The 16,692-nt window shown below is 38.1% G+C and overlaps 1 protein-coding gene across 4 annotated transcripts; it reads right to left on the bottom strand.

Moving 5' to 3' along the window:
* Positions 1-490: 490 nt before the first annotated feature.
* LOC103480310 (uncharacterized) lies at positions 491-15,045 on the bottom strand. Of its 4 annotated transcripts, none has more exons than XM_008435197.2 (32): positions 14,889-15,045; positions 14,652-14,717; positions 11,877-11,918; positions 11,455-11,493; positions 11,313-11,366; positions 10,378-11,229; positions 10,199-10,300; positions 9,973-10,095; positions 9,516-9,575; positions 8,906-8,965; positions 8,760-8,795; positions 8,610-8,672; positions 8,485-8,535; positions 8,339-8,407; positions 8,189-8,254; positions 8,004-8,105; positions 7,822-7,881; positions 7,655-7,708; positions 7,489-7,554; positions 7,332-7,385; positions 7,179-7,235; positions 6,362-6,409; positions 6,183-6,278; positions 5,895-5,957; positions 5,710-5,805; positions 5,573-5,617; positions 5,413-5,469; positions 3,593-3,661; positions 2,833-2,872; positions 2,691-2,748; positions 1,884-2,229; positions 491-1,761 (listed from the first exon to the last, which is right to left on the bottom strand). In XM_008435197.2, the coding sequence occupies exons 1-32, from the start codon at positions 14,907-14,909 to the stop codon at positions 1,357-1,359; spliced, it is 3,420 nt and encodes a 1,139-aa protein (XP_008433419.1). In that variant the 5' UTR covers positions 14,910-15,045; the 3' UTR covers positions 491-1,356. The 4 variants fall into 4 exon arrangements, with proteins under 4 accessions (XP_008433419.1, XP_008433421.1, XP_008433420.1 ...); XM_008435199.2 differs by having other exon boundaries at positions 5,710-5,802; XM_008435198.2 differs by having other exon boundaries at positions 8,485-8,532.
* Between the last annotated feature and the right edge of the window lie 1,647 nt (positions 15,046-16,692).

Genomic DNA, 16,692 nt, shown 5'->3' with positions numbered 1-16,692 from the left:
TCCACAAAACTCTCAAAATTAAAATGTTCAGTTGACTATTTAATTGTTCCTCCATTTCAGAATTATACATCTGCATTTCATTCTAATAAACTAGAATGAAGTTTATGGTTTTATTATGAAATGTAAAAACGTTCAAGTCTATACATAGGCATGACACAAGATGACTTTAAATTATTTTGAGATAATGAACTTGAGTCTATTAAAAACATTTTTCACAGGACTAAAGCAATCATTGAACCAGTTGAATTTCAAATATGGTGTTAAAATAGTCTTTCAACCCAGTTTTAATCTAAACTGGAAGATGTGCTGGTAGTCATCAAACCATACAAGTATGATGTTAGTGTGCGTTTTTGGATATTATATCAAGTTTACACTTTTGTACATAATTTTATACTGGCACTTTGAACCATTTATAGGTTATATCTTATAGTTTGACTTGGAGATTAATATTTTTCAACTGAAAAAAACCCCAACATACTTTGCCTCCAGGTGAAAATGTGTCATTTTTACATTTTATTCTTGGGTTAACCAGGACATATTGAATATAGTAAAATAGAACAATTAAAAACCTATACAGTTACATTCATGTTAAAATGCAAATAAATGAACAAATACGTCAGCATTGCAATGACAGTGGCCTGTCAAAGCTGGATAAGTCAAATGTTAAGAATGCCTCTGGTTAAGGGTGGTTAGGGGTAAAATAGCAGCTGGATGATTCAGTATGGATAATAAAATGACAATGCGCCTACAATCAAGCAGAAAAAACTTCAGTTTGTCCTGCAACATGCTTTGCATTCATCTCAGACAACTCTTTCAGGAAAAATGAAAAGCATTAAAATGTGTTCAAGCTTTTGAATAAATCAAACCAACTCCCTCGTTGCAAAACATGAGCTATATTTTGAACAAACCAATTTAAGTTATAATAATAAATTTATCTATTGACACCTGATTATGAAAACAAGATTCTTTTTTACAACTTAAAAGATTAAAAGTCTCACAGTACAAGGGCCTATGACCTGCAAAACATTCTGCCAAAATCTGACAATTATCACTTTGGTTCACTAGATTCTAACAATTCTGAGACATTTATATAGGAAAAAAAACTTTGATGCTGCTCAAGCTGAACAAAAGATGAGTAAAGAAACTTATCTGTGTTTTACTATACAAGTAAAAAATTAATCTAAGGTCTAAAAACGTGGAAAAAACTAATTTCTCAGCCACAATGCCAAAAATATCTTCATGAGTTTCACAGAGGTTGAATATTTTCCAAGAATGATGCAACATGGAACAGCAGTTCTTAGTTTCAGCCAGGAGATGTCAGTGGAGAGCCATGATCAGCGTGATCATGAAGGTTGTTCACATCTGTCCAGTAGCCTCCTGCAGATCCTCTCTGATGGCGTTCAGCCCCACGATGCAGTCATTCAGCACGTTTGCCACTTGTTTTATAACGGCCACAATCTCCTTCCTGCAGCCTTTCTTCAGCTCTCTGGTTTCGTTCACAAAGTACTTGTCCATACCTTTGAAAAGTCCCTGCAGGGAGTCCACGGCGTCGTCAGTCATCTGCGTCGCTCTCATCACAGGTGAATCCACAATGCTGATCATCTGGACCGCTTTACGGATTTCCCAGTCCTGGGAATAGTGCTGCGTGCCGGACCTGAGGAAAGGGTGGCCGCGCAGCTTGTACAAGCCCTTATTGACAAAGTGGAGGATGTTCGAGATCTCCAGCATTCGCTCTTCGTACTCCTGCAGCAGACCCTCGATCTAATTAAGGACAGAGAATGTTCAATTAGTGATTTCACACAGACGGAAAAGTAACAGAGTGATCAAGACATGCGGCCTCTGCGGCTGCCATCACGTCTTACTGCATCAAAAACCTGCAGTACCTTTTTGCGTTCGTTCTTGTTGTTGACGTTATCAGAGATGGCTGCAGAGGCGGAGGTGATCCCCCCAGCCGTTGCCACTCCCACGCCCACAGCCGTAACTATCAGGGACGCTCCGAAGGTCACGGGAGCCAGAGCCAGGCCAGTGATGGCTGCCACAGTGCCCACTGCGGTGGTTGTGCCCCCGCTGATCCCAGCGATCTTGGCTTTGTGATGGAACTCATTGATGTCGTCGGCGAGGGCGTGGAGTGAGATGATGGACTCCCACAGGACCTCGGCCTGCTCGGTGAACACCTTGTTGAAGAGACGCAGGCCGCGTTCGACCTTGTCTGCCAAGACGGTGAATGACCTGCAATCAAAGCAAGATTTTAGAAGAGCTAAATCTTAGTACTTTGCTCATTGAAACAAAGCTATTTTGGTAAAGATGATGCTTGTTCTACTGTCTGCATTTACAGTGACCTGTGTTGCTGCAGAAAGAGGAGGTGCTAGTTCTACTGCATAGAGTGCTGAGCATTGGGTACTTTGCGAAAAGCATCATTAGGGTTTCCACTAGCTTCTGTTGTACTCAAAACTTATAATCCTCCATGTAAGTTGATAATTTTACCCAATTACTCATTATCTAATTTGAATAATAAACTAAACTTGACTGCATTGATAACCAGAATCGTTTGGAGTGTATGTGACTTTTGATAACCCGCGGCTGTTGTGAACTGGTGCTATACAAATAGTAAAGTAAAAACCTATTGCATTAACCCATAATAACCAGTGAGTTGACCAAGAATTACTGCTGGTAAAAGCAAATGGTCGCACTTTGACTCATCCTCTTTGACGGCTGCCTCCTCTTCATCCGATGGCAGTTCGTCCCATTCTGAAACGCACAAACAGGTGAATACAAATCCAGTACCACTCATCAGTTCCCTGAGATTTTAAATCTGTTTGGATGTTGACTTACTTTCTACTGTGTACCACCACTCCAATAAACTGTCCGTGTCCTAAAGACAAAGATACAAAAAGTAGTCAAACACGCATGACCTTTCTTCAGCTCTCTGGTTTCATTTATGAACAAAACCAGAGCATATACATTTGGTCTGTCTTATCCTCCCGACATAATTAATCTAATATGGGAAATTTACAGGAAAATAATTACGCCGGGACAGAGGGATAAAATATGGTAGTTTCCCAGCCAAAACGGGAGACTTGACAGGTATGATCTATTTTTTGAATTCTTTTATATAGAACCTAGCATGTTGCTTTTGAAATGTAGGAACATTTCACAAAAAATGTGACTAATCAGCCAATTTAGAATTTACCTAATTGGGTGACTGGTTTATCACACAGACCCAGGTCAGCTTGGATAGTTGTTTTTTTTTGTCACTAAATGAAATAAAATGCTTATTATATTTACACAGGTGAACTCCTAAAAACAGGAGAAATCTGTAATAGGAAAATAGTTTGTCACACAACTAGGTCTGTCGCAATAAATCAATCACAAATAAATTAAAATGAACTCATTTTCAATGATTTATCATTTTTCTCTCCGTTTCTACTAAAAGTGGATGATGGAAGTTTTCCGTCTGATGCTTTTGTCTCAACTGGCTCTTTTTTGGAAGGACAATTTTGTTTACAAAGACTTCATACATCAACCCTACATCAAATAATTCTGTTCCTATAAAAACAGGATCCAGAATTTTTCCAGAACCAAAGAAACTGACCCCGTCTTCCTCGTCCTCCTCTTCACCGGCTGCAGCTTGTTCGTCCATCTGAGCAGCCTGCCATGCTGCCTGAATGAGGGAAGACGACGAGTTAATCAGTAAGTGTTTGCAGCAAGCGTTACTATTTTAAGTCATTCAAGGTAGCACTAAGTCATTCAAGGTAGCACTGTAGGCCTTCACACACAGCAGTAGGTGTGTCAGAAGGCAGTATGTAGCTGAACCGGTCCAGTAAGATGCTACAAGGATATGTCAAAGTTCAATTGAGAAAAGAAAGCAAACAGACTAAAACAACAGCATGAGATGGTTTCAGAGTATAGTTTGCTAACATGAGGGCTTAATCAATAAAACCTGCATTGTGGCCTGACTGACAAAAGTCAAGATTCCCAATTAAAGCAAATGGTTCAGAGTTGGTAGAACGTTTAAAATCTGATAATTAGCAGGTGAAGATTATCTGAACCGTTAGTGCACAGCTATCACATGATAGTGAATGCTAAGGAAGGAAAGTAAGGAAGGAAAGCTAAAGTAAAGATAAAAGTACAGTGTTGCAAAAGCACTGGGATTTTCCACAATAAATGTCAATGTATTTCATGCTGTATAACAGGGGTCAGAACTTGAGTTTCCGCTGTGGCTCTTGATTTGGCTGGAAACGGTGCAGAAGCAACAACTTTTTTAAAATGTAGATTTTTGTAATTTTAATTTTTTTTAATGTAGATATCAAAATAGAGTTTTTAGCCATTTAAAAAAATTATATTTATTTAAATGTAGACATTACAAATAGAGATTTTAATCATTTTTATTTACTTTTTTCAAATGTAGATATTAAAAATAGAATAGAGATTTTAGCAATTTTTTGGGATGGAATAAATCCCGCCTTAAATTTCAGACTTTAAAAAACATTATTTCATTGGAAACTAAGTTCTTTTTTTCTGTTTACATAATTTTTTACAAACAACATCCCATATAGAAGAAAATGTCCTGATCCTCATATTTTTCTTTGATTTAAACAGCTAAAAAACATAAATATTAAAAATTTTGACTGTGATGTTTGTAGCTCTAAATGTCTTTAATTGGAGTAACGGCAAAAAGTTGCTAAGTGGTTGCAGACCCCCTTCTGCAGACCAACCCAAAGCAAAGCTCAATTGTGATGTGGTGGAGAAATGGTAAATGCTTTACTACAGTGGTCCCTAAACTACGGCCCGCGGGCCGGGCCCGCCTCCACATTTGGTCCAGCCCCCTGAACAATACCAGAGAACGTTCAGATTTTATTTTTCCGGTTTAACCACCAGGGGGCTCTTTAGCAGGAAGTGTGTCCTGTAAACTGTGGGTGTTTTGTTTTGCATGGCGCATTGCTGCCATCTGTTGGACTTTTAGGGAACTRCYTTTATGTTATTTAATCAGTACAGTTGTTTGCTAGCGGTAGAGCAGATGAACACACGTGTTTGTTATGAACGCCGTATTCCAGGTCGAATTCTTCGAAGCAATGCCTGTAAGTAGCAGCTTATACTTCAAAACGAGCCTTTATGTTAACATATGAGGAATTCATATGTTAAAGTTACTTAAGTTACTTTCCCTCAATGGAATATATACTAGTCAGTCCCAGTGACCGTTTCGCTAACTGTTTTTGCCCATGTGCTTTCTGGGTAAAAATCAATCGAGTAAGAATCTTAGACATACCCTACTAATAACTTGGCCCTCTAAGCCTTTTCAAACTCAGTTTTAGCTCTGATGAGACAGTTTGAATCAATATCATTGAGGAATCGCTATCAGAAGTTTTCCATCAGCACTTTTACAGTTTCCCGGTTGAAAAGTTGCAGACTTACCTTAGCAGCCTCAGAGAGGTGCTCATCAGGTGGGGCTTCTGATTGGTTCTTTTTGCTCTGATGAGAGAAGGTTCAGTCTGAGAATGTTGCATCGAGTGTTGTTGTCGATCAACGAGTAAAGATTCCTCTGGTGTGGTTAGAGCGGACCAAACACACTTACCTTGTGCTTGGGTTTTTTGGAAACTTTAAACTTGAATGGCTTTTTCTATTGGAAAGGAAATAAGTGTGTCAAAGGTATTTTTTCATACAAATAATAAGAAAAAAAACACTGGAGTCTAAATAAAGAACAAAAAATACCAGTTTGAGCATTTCAATCTCATCTGGATCTTCATCATACTCCTCTTCGTGAGACTTCATATCTTTTTCTGTTATTTCGTCATCAGTGGAGCCCTTCTGGCAATAAACACCAGTAATATTTTTACATGAATAATTTTTATTTGTATGTTTGTCTGTTAACCATTAAACACTTAGACTACGCCTACCTCTTTCAGTCCGTGTGATGCCTTAGATTTGTGTGGCAGATGAATCTTACGTTTGGACTTTTTCTGCCAGAAACAAGATGATGATTTTGTTTTTGTACTTTATAGTGAAAAAATACTAATAACTACTAAGGAGAAAAGCATTTCAGTTAAAACAATAATAATAATCAATGCACATCAAGTTGTATTTCGTAAAGACTTAAAAAAAAAAAAAGAACAGTTGTTAACATAAGTTTAATGTGATAAATTTTATGCAGTTTGTAGTATCATGAAAAAAAGGCAGAAAGTTACATGTTTGCGTTCTTTGCTCAATTCGACATCGTCATCCCCCTGCAGACTTGGTGAGTAACGATGAGACTTTTGCTGTACGTCATCCATGGTAGCAGCCTGATTGGCACATTAAAAGTCTGATTATGTAGCCTGTCAGTGAAAACACTGAATGTTATTTAGTTGATCAAGATATTTATTACCTTAGCAGAGTGAAGACTGAGGGCTTCCATCTCCTCAAAATCATCATCCTGAACAAGACAGACAGCATATGGATGTTAGAATAATACACTATTCAGAATAATAAGGGTGGGAAATTATCTGCAAAGCTACTATAAGTGGAAATAATTGATAACAACATGGCTATTGGTGATTCTGACATTCAAAATCGTAATCTCACACACAAAAAGGTGTGTTAGACATCTTCACCACAAGCCACATGTTCCAGCTCTTTTGCCAGGGCTATTGTAAAAGTTTGCCCACACGATATTGGGATTGGTGGCTTACACTTGGGGTCTACATGTTTTTCCTTCATTGCTCAACATCTCTTCTGACTAGAGTTCATGTTGTGTTCCTTACACAGCTTCAGGTAAACTGTAGACAGGATGTCTTCTGGCGCCTCCTTGACACTCTTCCATGAGCTCAGATAAGATGATGTTTGTTTTATTAACTCGTTTCTTCCTGACTCATCTGTGCTGTTGCTTGGCCCACATTATGCTATTCACTAATGTTCCCTAACAAACCTGTAAAGCCGCTGCAGAACAGCCGGACTCTACTGACCAATCAGGTCACTTCAGTAGGCAGTCAGGAGGCTTGAATGTAATTATTTACTACATTAAAGTTAGTGAAAGTCTTAAGAAGGGATGTGAAGCAGCTTGGGGTGCATGGATACTTTTGCAAAACACTGTAAGAACCATAAACTGTGGAAAACTGACTAAAAGTATCAAACTATGCTATCTACAGTCGTATCAGACACAGTCCGTGCAGGTTGTTGTTGTTGAAACTGAAATAAGTCACTACCTGGAGCTTGTCACGAGGTGTGTAGCCATGCGCTCCAAATTCTTCAACAGATTTGTCCTGTGAGGGTGAAAACATCCCAAACATGTTCAGACATCCTCATTCCACAAACATGGCATTCACAAACAGTTAACCAGACACAAGTCCCTGTTGTACCTTTGAGCCCTTGCGAGATGTATAACCATGAGCTCCTTTTGGTTCATCATGTGGCTGTAGAAAACAAAGAAGTTGAAATGAGGTGGGATTTTTCAATTTTGTTTAAATTTGAGAAGTCATATAATCAGAGTATCAGGGTGTAGCAGATGTTTTCTACCTTTTCTAATGATATGGCAAATCCCCTTTGTGGCACAAACTTGATTTTCACCTTGCTATTGCTCCTCTGGAGGACACAGATTGGGTTTAGAATAAAAGGCACAGCAGGTTCTGTTTTCATGTGATCAGAAACGCGTTTCTGAATAACGAGGGAAAAATCGAACAACCTGCCGATGGCCACCTTTCTCCCCATCTTCATAATCATCGTCCAACACCGAGTCCTGAGAAATAGTTCAAGTTTATACATTAATAGACTCAAATATGAATCCATGTTGGGTTGAAAACCTGACCTGCTGCTTTTCCACATTTAACTTGAAGAATGGAGGCTGCTTACCGCCGACTGTCGTCGTACGATTGTGTTTTTCCTCTTGCTGCTTTTCTTATGGTCACCATCCTGTTGGAGAGTATTCAAGAATCCCTCATACATTCAAACATCATTTTGCTTTTAAAGAAGAATTGTAAGGAAAGCTGGAGTTAAATCTCTTGGAAAATCTCCTACAAGCTTCTTTAAGCTACCTTTGAATGTGAATACTCGTTCATGCGCTTGTCGTTGTACGTAGAGGAAGCATCAGAGGCTCTCCGAAACAGGTGACTGACTTTGGCCTTTGAAGATTTTTTCTAGAGGCATTAAGTATGTTATAAGATAAATTTGTCAACCGTATTTATAGCCAGACTTTACACTGTTGGAAAACAGAACATACTTTATAGTCCAAACTATAATTATCTTCATCATCTCCTGTAGAAATATAGTCATTGGAACCAAACTCCTGCAAAACAAAAGCCAAATAACCTGCATAAAGACCTGCTAGCATAAAACAACTGCTGGTTTTACAACATGTGTCGATCTCTACCTTGGGGGGTTTTCGTCGGCTGGGCAGCGTGTTGCTCTTTCCCTCCATGGAATCATCTGAATACTTGTCCTGCATTGTCAAAGTTGTTACCATTTTAGTAAAACAAGGCAAAACAATTAAACATTCCTTTATTAGACCAGATTTACCTTTGAGCTTCTTCTGGACAGCAGCGACATTCGCAGTTTCCTGTCCTTCTTCTGGAAAATGTTCAGAGTTTAGCTGAAGTTGCAGATAGAGCAGGAAAACATGCAGGAAGGAGGAGAGGTTCTACCTTAACGTGACCAAAGGTCCCGTCAGGATCTTCACTGCTTCCTCCATCTGACTCCATCTTGGCCTAAAAACAGGCAGAAGTCTTCGGCTGCTTTTTTATGACTTAAAAATTAGTTAGCAAAGTTTAACAGAGGAAACTGAACTGACTGACCTTCATGGACTCTCTTCGTAGCTTAAATGTTCCAGACTTTGAGAAGTCAGACAGAAGAACAAATTAAAATTCAAAATTTCAAGAAATTACATTTGAATATGTTGAAAACGACAAATCAAGAAAAACATTTAGATTTGTTTTCTTACTGGCTTAAAGTCTGGATCCAGCTCAGGACTGTCCTCAGGCCAATCCTCCACACAGTGTTCCTGATTTTTTGAGGGAAAAATGTTTTAGATTTTGCTTCATTCATAAAAACAGAAGAGCACATATTTCTTTCAAAGCAATTTATTTCTTCATTGGCACCAGATTTGTTTTCTGGTAGGACACTTGCAAAAAAGCTCTATGGTCACATTCATACAACCTCAGATTTTGTAGTGGTGCATTCTGCGACCGACACGGTAGAGATGTCAAAGATCGGCTCAAACAATCAGAAACTGATTAGGTCACAAAAGTCATGCTTTTTTAAATGTTACAGCACAGGAGAGTGATTAAAAAACATATGTGAGTATGCTCGTAAAACATTCAGGTTTTAAGGACATACCTTAAAACCTGAATATTTATCATGCACATAGTTCAGACTTTAGCCCTCAGCACATAAAACTAGCTACCTCTGACCCCAAACCCTAGGTATCAAGTGTGTCTCAAACATGAGATTACAGTTTTCCAATCTTTCATTCTAACCAAAATCTGTACAACATTTAACAGACTGAAATTTTCAGCTTTACGGTTGTGAAAATTTTTCTAGGTGAAACTCACCTGTCCAATAAGGAGGACGTCCTCAAACACAAAGTTCTCAGGTTCCAATGGTTTGTTCTCCTGTAAAACAAATATATAAAACATCCATGTTGAGCAATTTTCTACCTGGTATAAAAAAACAATGAGATTTGCACTCAAATTAAATGTTAAAAAGAAGCAGAAGATAACATTGCATGGTTACATTTCTATTGCCCAGACATGATTGACAAGTCTGCCACTGGTTTATGATAGAAGTTACAATATACAGTAAAAACTACATTCACTATGAGAAAAAAAAAAAAAGTCCCAGAGTTTGGCAGAGAGTCATAAATTATATACAGAGAGGTAGATTGCTGGTTTTCTCTTGAATTTTGGCTTTGCATTTCTTTTCCTATATAAAAACAGAAAATACAGATTCTATGTCTGTGTAACAATAGGGAAAACCCATTTGAACACCATATTACAAAAACATTCATACCGGTTTCTTTGGTTTGTGGGGAAGGACTATTTTAGGAAGAGGTTTAAGGACTGGTTTAAATGGAGGTTTTGGCAGTTCTGGCTCAGTAGTGTGCGCTTCAGGTACTTCTGGTTCCAGTTTAGTCTAAGAGTTTAGAGGAGAGAAGGAGTTTATACAATCACAAGTGTCCTCATTGATTGAGTTCAACACAAAACATCAGAAAATCATCTGCGTTTTTGAGATTTACAGAGTGTGAAGGGGGTGGAAGTCTCTCCGGTGCTGGTGGTTTCTCTGCTTTGGGGCGTCGAGTTCGAGGAACGGGTCTCGGTGGCCGTCTGAAAGTTTGCACCTGCATGATGTATGAAATTACTTTATAGAAACCTTAAAGTGTTTAGTCTCTTGTCGTTTGGAATAAGAGTTACATACGTGAGTAATGTCAGCTGGAGAAATGCTGGGCGAGGAGGACGGACTGCTGGCCTGGCTGAAGGAGGTTGACTCAAGAAATTCCTCTTTGCTTCCCTGAGGCGTCGTCAAAATATTTCTTGGTTTGATCTGAGGCTTTCGTGGAACAGCTGGAGGAACTTTTGGTGGAGTTTTCTTTACTAGACCTGTTGACGCTGGTGTGTCTAACTTGAACTCAGATGGGCGATTGGTTAAAGATGTAGAGGACATCGTCTTGGAGGGAGTCGGACCAAAAGGATCATCCAAACTGGGGGCGTTGAATAAATTCCTTGGGAGCGGACTTGGGAATGGATCCACCGGATTTGTAGGCAATGAAAATACATCAAACCCTTCCTTAAAAGACTTGTTGTTGTCTGTGCTGGGGGCATCGTCTTGGGTGTCGTTTGCTTGGAAGAGGTCCTCACGGTTCCTTGAGAACAAATCTGCTTCTGAGGCCAAAGTTTTATAAAATGGGTTTGGTGCCACGGCTTGTGGAAAGCGGCTCAAATCCTTCCCTTTGTTAGATGAGACAAACAAAGCATCCACGTCATCTGTGACAATGTCTGAGCCATTTCTCTGTATGGGTTTAGAGAACTTATCATGAAAATCCCCACTGGCGGTGCCATTGAGCCTCAGAGAGGACGGTCTGAAGAGCTCGTCTTTAGGGTCGTACCTCTGAGGCACGTTAAGATGTTCAGACAGGATAGCTCCGTTTTCCGTGGCCTTAATTCCATAACCAAGTTCCTGAGGTGAGCCTAGGAATTTTATAGTGGGTACAGAGATGGAATCGTCTGCTTGTACAGAAGCCTCCATTCCATCAGTGTTACTAGTCGATTCCTAACGGTAAAACACAACTTCATTTGGGATGTGTTCAGTAAAAGTCAATGTTGTTAAAAGGCAGAGATCAGTAACATACATACCTTGTAATATGCATAAAAAGGGTTCTCTCTGATCAAATCTTCAGAGTTTCCGTTCTATTTGAAGTAACACGAATTCAATATTAAATAAATAAAACCTAGTAAAAGCTGCACAGCTGTGAGAAATAGTCATTCAAAAACAAACCTGAGGGCTTGACGGAAAGTCTTCTTGGACTCCACCACCCTGAAAAATGACAAAAACTGAGTCCTGCTTTTGCATCATGAATCATCAATTTAGACCGTGACAGGAACCAGTGCCTAGCGTGTCTAAGTGTTTAAGTGTCTAGTCAATTTGCACGCAATCACAACATGAATGATGTTACTGAACAGAACAGAACTTTCTAGTCAGACAACAATGTGACAGAGACACACCTACAACTGAAGCTTTAAAGACAAAAAACTTCTAGGTAGATAGCAAAACCAAACAGGAGCACAAATCAACCAGTTCCATATCAGGTCCTTATCCTCAGCCATTCTATTGATCTAAAACAGCTACTTATGGCGCTTAAACGGCAACATCATCAAGGATAAGCACATCTAGGGATCAACTTTTTTTTTTTATCTCACCTGTTCAAAGTGCTGGTTGTCCATATCTGACCCCTCACCTCCCTGTGGAGCAAAAGTTACAGATATCAACAAACATCCATGGATGGGAAAAAAGGAAGTCATGCATGCTGCTTTTGTTGCGTGATGAAAATGTGGAATGTAGCACCAAATGGAGCTCATGTCTTTTTAAAAAACTTCTTCCTGCTTGAACTACTCTAAAAATGTCCACAGTAGCTTCTGATTTGCCGATATCCTTTGTCTGACACTCAAAGGAAATAACACCCCAGACAGTAAAGATATCAGGGTATCTGCAGGTTTCAGCAAGTCAAATTTAAAACAGAAACAAAAATATGAATAAAGAGGATGATTGGGGATCCTGGTAGCTTGTAAGGGCTGGTAACAAAAGTGAGCCACTGGCAAAAAAAACTACGTCCTCCAGCCATTTGGTGACACATTTGTATTCACCGAGAGCAGATGAACAACAAAATTAGCCAACTAGCTAGCAAGGGTGTATTAGCAGCTAGTTACCAACCAAATTTAAGACCTGTGATTGGCATGTTTCAGGCCACATTAGTTTTTTTTGTTTTTTTTTCAGATAGGGGAATTCAACACTTCCACAGAGTTGTCTTAAACTCTAAATCCCAGCATGTAACCACTTGTGTTTTACCATCTATGGAGGATTAGTTTTAAGTATTTCTTATACTTTTTATAATAATGTTGTAGTTTTCTTTGTTTTGTATACTTTTGTTCTTAGCCAAAGAAACTGAGTTCCTATCATTTAACAACCTGTTCAGCTTCAAGAAAAAAAAAAAAAATTAGTTTATCACCAAAAAGAGTTTATTTCTAGATACTTAAATGAGGATTTTTCTTTAAACTAAGGCATTCCTTCCTCAGTTTACTTGAGATGTGAGCTGTCAGTGGGTCACTACACCACACTGACTACTCTAAAGAAGAAAAATAAAATAAATTCTATTCCACCTCCTCTTATTGTGCAAACTAAGCCAAAATCAGCAACTCTCCATCGTCACACAACAGTTTCTGTGCATTATAGCCAAACATCAACACTTTAACCTGGTTTGTCCAAAGAAAATTGTTCCAAAAATGAGTTCAGGTGTCGCTTTTCAAAACCCAAGACAAGCAAGTCAAATCCCTCAGGCCATTTTAAACTACACTTCTTGTAAAGGTTTTGTAATTCATAATAACATTTAACCTTTGACCTGAAAATGTTAAAATGCAGCTCGCAGGTTTTTTTGCTTTCTGAGCACAAACCTACCCTACAAAGACTAAAATGTCAACCATTTCCAGAGTATGGAGACTGATTCTGATCTCCCTGGAGAGGTTAATCCTCTTGGCTCATGATTATAGAAAGAAAGAACTTTGCTGCTAATTGTTGTTTAGAGCTAAATAAGCTGAAATGTTTATCAGTTTTTAAGTTTCTAAGTCAAGAAAGTTTGCATGCACCTCAGTCCATTTGGAAGTAATTCCAATTTTGATTGTATATTTGTGCAATCAAAATTGTAGTGATGATTAGGGGAGCCATGAGAAGCCATTTTCAGCATATTTTGTAGAGTTGCAACATTCTGCAGAGACAAACCATTGCATCACTGATAATGCATACATTTAGCTTCCGTCATGATTTAATCAGACATGTTAAACTATGGTAAGGGTGTACAAATTGGTTCTTTTTACGTTGCAACTTGCAAACATAAATATCAGGAAACATAAGAAAATAAGCATTTGATACACTGCCAGCTTTTCCATGTTTCCCCACCTTCAAAAAAATGAAGAGTAAAGATAAAAGTATCAAAATAATAATAATAATAATAGTAAATCTGACTAGGATTTTTAAAAGATTAACTTAAATATTTTGCTGATGATTTTTCACGAGTCACCATGTGTATAAATGTTCATTTCCAAACGTAGTTCGACTGGCTTGTGATCTGGCATGCTCTAAAACAGAACGGAAACAATGCTAAAAACAAAATGAACAACAAGAACCTGAAAAACTAGACTGCAGAACTGAAACTGTGATATGAAAATACCCAAACTTTGGTAAACAGAAGACTGCATTCAAGCATCTTACACTGAATTCCTGTCATCATCTTTAGCATATTTACAGGGGAATTTAAAGTATAAATCAACTAAAGTTCACAGTGAACTGACTGGTGATATTTCTGCAGTGCCAAGTCTGTGAATTCAGTCTCTTTTTGACAATGGGATGTAGAAAGTTTGGAAATGTAGATATCATTCTGCAACCTATTTATTCAAATATGGAAAAGACTTGAATTCCAAACTGCAACGAAACATGTAATTATCCAACCACAAACCAAAAATACATGGATAATTCTGTCCTATGGAAATAAATGAGGCATCTGTTCGTATGTGCAGTCATAAAGTTGTAAATTCAGAAACTTTAATATTCAATACACCTGCTATTTTTCACAGAGGAACTTGCTTTCATTGCTGATGTCAGAGATTAGAAGAGAAAACAATGCATGAGGAATTCACAAACAGTTGCCATGACAATCTGGGTTTGGCAGTACATTTTGTTTGTCAGGAGAAATGATACAGACAATGATACCTAGAGTGCTACCAGTGCAAGGGGGGGGGAAAAAAATCAGCATTGCCCATCTGAAAATTAATGCTTACCCTGCATCATATTTTCCAAAATATGATACAGGTAAAATAAAATATTTTAGAAAACAGTGGAATTACTTATTATCATACTTTGGTACCAACAAACATTTTTACACATAAAACCATGTTTGTAGCAGAAAACCAGTATAAAAGACTCACAGGTCGACTCCCGAGTGAAGTTAGTGCTGCTGCTCCTCCATGTTCAACCACTTCAACACCATTTTCCTTTTTTATATATTAAAAAAGCACAATTACTAATTAAATGTTAGTGAAAAGGTCTGTTTTCCTAAAAAAAAAACTAAACATTTCACACATGAATCAGTTTACCAGTAACACAGCCTATTTTTCTATTTTCCAAAAGATATTTTACAAGAAATAAAAAAATAAAAAAATTACCACAGCCGTTTCTCCTCTCATGTCCTTCCTGAACTTATTTTAACAATATGTTTTATCCCAGAACAGAATATTTTCCCACAGTTGTGCCTTATTCCACGAAAAAACAGAAATCCCTCTTAACACACATCACTGCCTTCCGCACGGCTTTGGTTTATAATTACCTCTCTGCTGGAAGCACCTGCTGCGAGGTGGATGTACGAATCAATTAAACTTCCGGTTGCTAGGTTTTTCAAAATAAAATTCTTTTCGAATTTCCTCTGCCTAAAAATGCGGTTTCGTTTTAACAGGAAGGAGCAAGGAGCTCTAAATATATTTACTAACTGTAAACTATGTTTATTTTGCTGAAAAGCACGACGGAATAAAAGGTGAACTGTTACTGCAAATCACAATTTATTACATACATAAATTATGAAACAAGAGGCATTGTTGAGAAGATATTTGACTAACACAAATTAGCTTTGTTAATGAACTGTCAGGGTTCAATGCAAAGTCCCAAATATTTTGTGGTTGAATTTGACTCCAAACAATGTGTATGGTTTCTCATAATTGAAACACATTAAAATGGTAATAGATACTTTAGGTGCCCTTTCCGGATGGAGCCAGTTTATGTTCCCTATCCATAGAAGAACATTTGTACTATTGCACCTTACAGAATGTTAATATTCAGGTCTATACATGAACAGGTATTAATGCAAGGGTGGTTGTACAACCCTTAACTGGTGGATACATGTTGTAAGAAAAAAAAGTACTGTAACGTTATTTTGATACTTCAGTATTATTGATTCAGAAAAATCCAAAAACATTATTACAACTAACCCCTTATAGGCATATGATATTTATTTAAATGCAATGACTAGAAAAATATTAAATAATAATAATAATAATAATAATTATTATTATTATTATTAGTAGTATTAGTATTAGTATTATTATTCAATATTTGGGTCCCTCCTGTCGTCTGGCCCAGCAAAAATCATAAATGCAAAAGCGTATTAATACAAATATGTTTAAGGAAACACTTTGCCTTATGAGTGAGGCCAAAAATCTTAACAAATTGTTAAGACCCAAATAAATACAAGTTTGTTTTTCCCCAACACCACATTTGCATCACTACAGGTAAAAAAAAAAATGTATCCGAAAGCATTCGTGCAGATAGTACATTATTTTGAAATACAGATCTGGGTTGTTTCCGCTTTCAATGCTGCTGCAGGCTGATGGCAGTCCGCTGAGCTTTACCTTTCATCCGAAGCGCAGCCTCCTCGAAGCGGACAGACCGGTCGTCCTCTCCCCGCCGAACCGGATGGAGTGGTCCGGGTGTGTTACCGTGACGCTCGCTGCTGACAGATGATGTTATTGCTTGAATTGTTTTAGTTCTCACGGTCCCTCCTAAACTTTCAGAAGCTTATGACGTTTTGCTAAATAACAATGATGCAGGAGATTTCCCATCTCTACGTCAAAAGAATCATTTTGTTTCGAGCCATTCAAACTCTTACAACTGGAAACATCTAGCAGAAGACGTAGGTTATGGTGAAATGCAGTGGCGCAAAAAGTGGGCATGCAACGCCGATTTATGTGTTCGCATCCGCCTGAATAATATGTAGTTACGACCCTGGTGAGATGTATCTAAAACCTTTTGCCAGACATATTCTGTATTTAGTAGTTCACAAACTTTTTCATAACAAGCACCGCCTCTAAATGTCACGTTTTCCAAACACCACCTTCTTGACGTTTTTTTTTTTTTTTTTTTCAAACGATGATTCAACTGGAACGATGGGAAACAACATTCCAGCAAAGTTCACAGAAG

The sequence above is a fragment of the Poecilia reticulata genome, linkage group LG18 (assembly GCF_000633615.1).
Source record: "Poecilia reticulata strain Guanapo linkage group LG18, Guppy_female_1.0+MT, whole genome shotgun sequence".
NCBI classification, from domain to species: domain Eukaryota; kingdom Metazoa; phylum Chordata; class Actinopteri; order Cyprinodontiformes; family Poeciliidae; genus Poecilia; species Poecilia reticulata.
This window is presented reverse-complemented; position numbering and strand designations above follow the sequence as displayed.